Here is a 4,903-nt window from a genome sequence, read left to right as displayed (position 1 = left end):
TTTGTGTCTTTTGGGTAGATACCTAGGAGTGGGATTGCTGGGTCGTAGGGAAGCTCCATGTTAAGCAGTTTGAGGAACCTCCAGTTTTCCATAGTAGTGGTACTAGTTTGCATTCCTACCAGCAGTGTAGGAGAGTTCCTTTTTCTCTACATCCTCGCCAACATTTGTTGTTGGTAGTTGTTTAAAGATTGCCATTCTCACTGAGGTGACCTAGCCTTACTTTTATGGTTTTTTGCCTTGAAAAGTAAAATCATTATTGCCCTCAACTTATTTTAAGCCAGTAATGACCATTGTCGCAATATTATACTAAAGATCATAGTTAGATTTTTTTAAAAAATCTAAATGAAAATGCTACAAATATGTGAGCACTAAGATGATTTTTCACTTTCAAATATACATGGATTCCCATCTGTTTTTAACCAAAATACTTGATTTTTTTATTCTGTCATATTTGGTATTGATATCTTATACTATGGTTCATGACCAGGAAGTTAAATTCACACACTCCAGTCTCATCTGGATGCTAAATGAAATATTATACAATATTACACAGTTCTAGTTTATGAGCATACTTCACTTTAGCTATTACCAAATTAATTATTAATATTATACTCTAGAAGGAGGAAACACTTTGGAATAAGGGAATAGTGGCGATGAAGATGATAGGGAGAGTAACTGCCTCAGGAAAAGGAAAATTAATTGATGCTAAGATATATAACTTGAAAATACATAATAAAATTAGGCTTAATTATGGAGGAAAAGTTACATTTTTATTCTTCATTTATTCACAAATGCTCTACAGTCCTAAATTTCAAGTGAATTAAAACTCATTGCCATCCTGCTTTTATCCAGAATTAATTGCACATTATTGATAAAGGAGCAAAAGGCACTTAAAATAACCAGAAATCCAATGATCTAATCACCATTAATACTATATTAATGTTTTTTCTATAGGCAAGTTAACCGATATCCATGGAAACGCCCTTCAGTATAACAAGGAAGTGAAGCACATGAACTCTGCGGGGGTGCTGGCCACGCTCAGGAATTATGACTACTATGCAAGTCGAGTTCCAGAATCTGTTAAAAATGCCCTTGTTCCATAAAGAACAACCTCACGAGGAGGAACTCAGTTCTCAAATAATACATTTATTGTGTGGAATTAGTCTCCACCTTTATTCATTGCTGATAAGCAATTTATATTTAGTTATTTAGGAGTAGAATATAGGTTTAAGAAACTTATCTTGATAATCATCCAGATCAATTTTGACATCTGGAAAATTTATCGTCACTATCATATGAAATGAAAGGAAGGTTTAGTTTCAACTGACCATCCAGGTTAGTTGTTTAATCAACATTCCTACATATAAACTAAATTACTTTAGCACACAGAACCACAAGTTATCTGACTATTGTTCTTGTTTTTCACAGTAATTTTTAAAGTTTTCCTATTTCAGTTATGAATATAGTAAAATGTCATGTATGTTGATGAAACATTTATGGGGAAAGTTTCTTTATAATAATTTAATTCTAGTTCATGGTATTCACCAGCTTTTTATTATTTTTTAAATATTTGAAAATCATAAATTCTCTATTATGGACATTCTTGCGGTTTCATCACACTGTTTAACTTTTGTAGGAAGTTATGACTTTTATTCCTTCCATGGGAGATGATATATGCTATTACAGTTCTTCTGACATTCTGCCTATTTTATGTCTTTGTCTAATGTTTTAAAATAAATTTCTCTGCTGTTGGATTAAGTATCTGGTTTAAATTAATCATCCCTAAACCCGGCTGCACATACTAATCACTAGAAAACTACACAAAGTACATCAGTTTTTAACTCAGTGATTTTGATTCTCTGTATTTTAAGATGGCTATTCCAGAAAAATTCATACATACAGGTTCATTTGGGGCCTTTTGCCCATAATTCCATCTATCTAATAGATCTCAAACTTTAGATTCTTATACAGGTTTCTCATTATTTCTGAAAATAGATTAGGTAGGTAAATTTTTGGGTTTGGGAATGCTATTCCCATTAATTTACATGGAAAAATCTTTTAGTTTTACCACACTAAAAACATAACCTATTAAATCATACTAAATAGAAACATTCTATTTTCAAATTGCAGGGGAAATCCGTACCCAAAGCCTACTGTGTGATAACACAGTATCTCTGAATGATGTTTTAAAAGCTCTTCTTTCTTGCTACCATTCCTTGAGTTACTTGTATATCCTAAAAGCAATACTATTGGCCACTTTGGAAATCACGTCCTTAATCCATTCACTTCTCTCAGAACAGTTTTCTATTTATTTATTTATTAACGATTTATTTATTTACTCATACAAAACTGGGGTACAAGCCAGAGATGCGGTGGGTGAGAGGATTCACCAGAGACAGAGTGGGGAGCAACACTGGCAGATGAATGAAGTACACTGCTGAGGGGAGCAGCAGGCGGGTCAGGAGAGGTCTGCGTGGCCATGTGGATCTCCTCCGGGGCAGGCGGGGATCAAACTCATGCGGAAATGGCTTAAGCTTCTTAGTGCAGTGCTTTAACCGGCTGCGCCACCAGGGAGGGCCCCAGTTTTCTATTTATAATGGACGAAATCTAAAATTATTTTTTAAGATTCATTTATCTATGGGCCCTCGCGGGTGGCGCGAAGGGTTAAAGTACAGCGTTAAGAAGCGGGGAGGTGACCCCATGGCGCGGCAGACCTCACCAGACTCACCAGATACAGAGTGGGGAACAGAACAGGCAGGTCAACTGAAATACACTCACTGCTGAGGGGAGCAGCGGGCGGGTCAGGAGAGGTCTACTGTGCGATGTGGGTCAGCTCCCTGGCGGGGGATCGAACTACTGGTGTAATGGCTGCGGAGAGGCTCATAGTGCTGGACTTTAACCACTTGCGCCACCAGGGAGACCCTGGACCTATTTTTTACCCAGATGTCTTTTATAGTCAGTTCCTTGGTCTCCTGGAGTATACCTGCTCACAAATCAAACATGTTTAGGAGGAGGAATCACATGATTCTGTGAAAGACACCTGCTTTCCAAGCAAGCGAAGCCAAATCAAGCGGGGCAGTGGCGTTTAGTAACGCCGTTTATAAATACATCCTTTCATTTAATCATTATCTTCACGCATAAAAATGACTTTCAAATATATATTCTCCTTGGGAAGAGGGGAACTCACTAAACAGAAAACACTCTTAAATCCTCCCACTACTCCCACATAAACTTTGGTTTCTGTAAACACGGATCCCAAACAGGTTTCCTTTCCGACTTCACGTAATGATTTTTACAGTTTGCCTTCCTCGCTTTATGAACTATCGTAAAGCTGAACGCCAAACCGCATCTTTCCGTGGCGACTTCAACAGGGGGCGGGGTTGAAGACTCAGGAACCCGCAGGCGCGACGGCGACGGCGCGCGGTGATGACATACGTTGTGGGCGGTGACAGTGGCGGCTACGGCGCAGGGGCGGGGCGAAGGCTGCAGCAGAGTCCGGCGCTTTTACACGTTGCACCTTGTAGCTTTCGGCGTGTTTAGCGTGTTTGAGGCGACCAGGCAAGCGCATTGAGTGGTAGACCGGCTGAACTGGGAAGATGGCGACGCTCTGTCTGACCGTGAATACCGGGGACCCTCCGTTGGGTAAGGAGCCCAGGCCGTGGATCGCTTGCATCAGCCCGGGAGGGTGCGGGGAGGCCAAGGCCGTCGCGTCTGGTTGGCGCAGTGGCGGCCACGTTGGGTGTTTGGCCTGCCCCTGTCCACGGAACTGTAGACGAAGGTTCCGCGCCCCTCGCCTTCTGTGATCTGACAGGTGGAGCTGCTCCCCAAAAGAGTTCGTAGAAATGGCTTTGCAAGACTAAAATACCATTACTTTTGAATCCCCTCTTTAGGGATCTCCCCCCACCCCGTGACTACTATCTTACTTAGCTTTCTTCCTCCTTTCAGAAGAGATCCTCAGTCTACTTGGCTCGACTTTTCTTTACGTCTCTTTGCGTTCAGAGGGAGCAAGGTAGACGATCGTAGTAGCATTTAGTTTTTCAACTGAGGCTGCACTTCTCTTTAATTAAAGGTGGCAGGGTAATTGTCGGAACACCCAGCGCAGTGCGGACTGCACTACTACACGCGCTACGGAGTTAGTAAAACGTCAGTGTGAACGTCGGACTTGTCACTTTCCAGATAGTCTTAGGTCCGTCGATCTGAAAGTGTTTTTTCAGCGTGGCCAACTTTATTGTGGATAACTTAGATTTTCTGCCTTTTTTTTCTTTTAAATTATTTTGGGAAATTGTACAAAGGATTTAAGTAGCTTATTGATCTCGTATTTGTGAACAAGTAAGTATAGTCTACGGTCCCAAAGACTTTTCTAATGTTCCAGAAAGCCCAGAACTTAAGAGACAATTGGCTACACTGGACTGACAAAATGACTCATACTCATAGTATTCTCAATTTTGGTGGAACTGTGAGTCCAGTGAAACATAAAGGACAATTTAATAGCCACTTACAGTATTAGAATGTGATCGTATTCCAGTAACTGGAACTGACCAAGGAACTCTTTAAAAAATGGGTTTAATTCTTGGGCTGGGGAGCTCCCTCCTAATTTTTTAATTCTTTTCAGCTTTTTAAAAAAGATTTATTAATTTTGCATACAAGAACTAGGGTACAGGCCAGAGGTAGGGGTGTGTGTGAGAGGATTCACCAGAGACAGAGTGGGGAGCAGAACAGGCAGATCAACTGAAATAGACTGCTGAGGGGAGCAGCAGGCAGACAGAAAGTCTGCTGGGCCATGTGGGTCTCCTCCCTAGCTGGGAAAGTGGTTAGCTTCATAGTACTGCACTTTATCCTTTGCACCACCATGAAGGCCCTCTTTCTATTTTTTAATTGAATACATTTTGCCTTTTTTTTTTTT

The 4,903-nt window shown here is 40.7% G+C and overlaps 2 protein-coding genes across 4 annotated transcripts in view; both read left to right on the top strand.

Moving 5' to 3' along the window:
- BPNT1 (3'(2'), 5'-bisphosphate nucleotidase 1) overlaps positions 1-1,752 on the top strand; it is an 18,811-nt gene extending 17,059 nt beyond the window's left edge. For both annotated transcript variants that reach the window (XM_004685441.2, XM_012727012.1), the window contains one exon: positions 955-1,752. In XM_004685441.2, the coding sequence (XP_004685498.1) occupies positions 955-1,103 (149 nt within the window). In that variant the 3' untranslated portion in view covers positions 1,104-1,752. The remainder of the gene's footprint in view (positions 1-954) is intronic.
- A 1,731-nt stretch (positions 1,753-3,483) lies between these two features.
- Positions 3,484-4,903, top strand: part of EPRS (glutamyl-prolyl-tRNA synthetase) — a 64,642-nt gene continuing 63,222 nt past the window's right edge. For both annotated transcript variants that reach the window (XM_012726921.1, XM_012726920.1), the window contains exon 1: positions 3,484-3,642. In XM_012726921.1, the coding sequence (XP_012582375.1) occupies positions 3,597-3,642 (46 nt within the window). In that variant the 5' untranslated portion in view covers positions 3,484-3,596. The remainder of the gene's footprint in view (positions 3,643-4,903) is intronic.

The sequence above is a fragment of the Condylura cristata genome, unplaced genomic scaffold (genome assembly GCF_000260355.1).
Source record: "Condylura cristata isolate star-nosed mole 26May11 unplaced genomic scaffold, ConCri1.0 scaffold00018, whole genome shotgun sequence".
Classification (NCBI taxonomy): Eukaryota; Metazoa; Chordata; class Mammalia; order Eulipotyphla; family Talpidae; genus Condylura; species Condylura cristata.
This window is presented reverse-complemented; position numbering and strand designations above follow the sequence as displayed.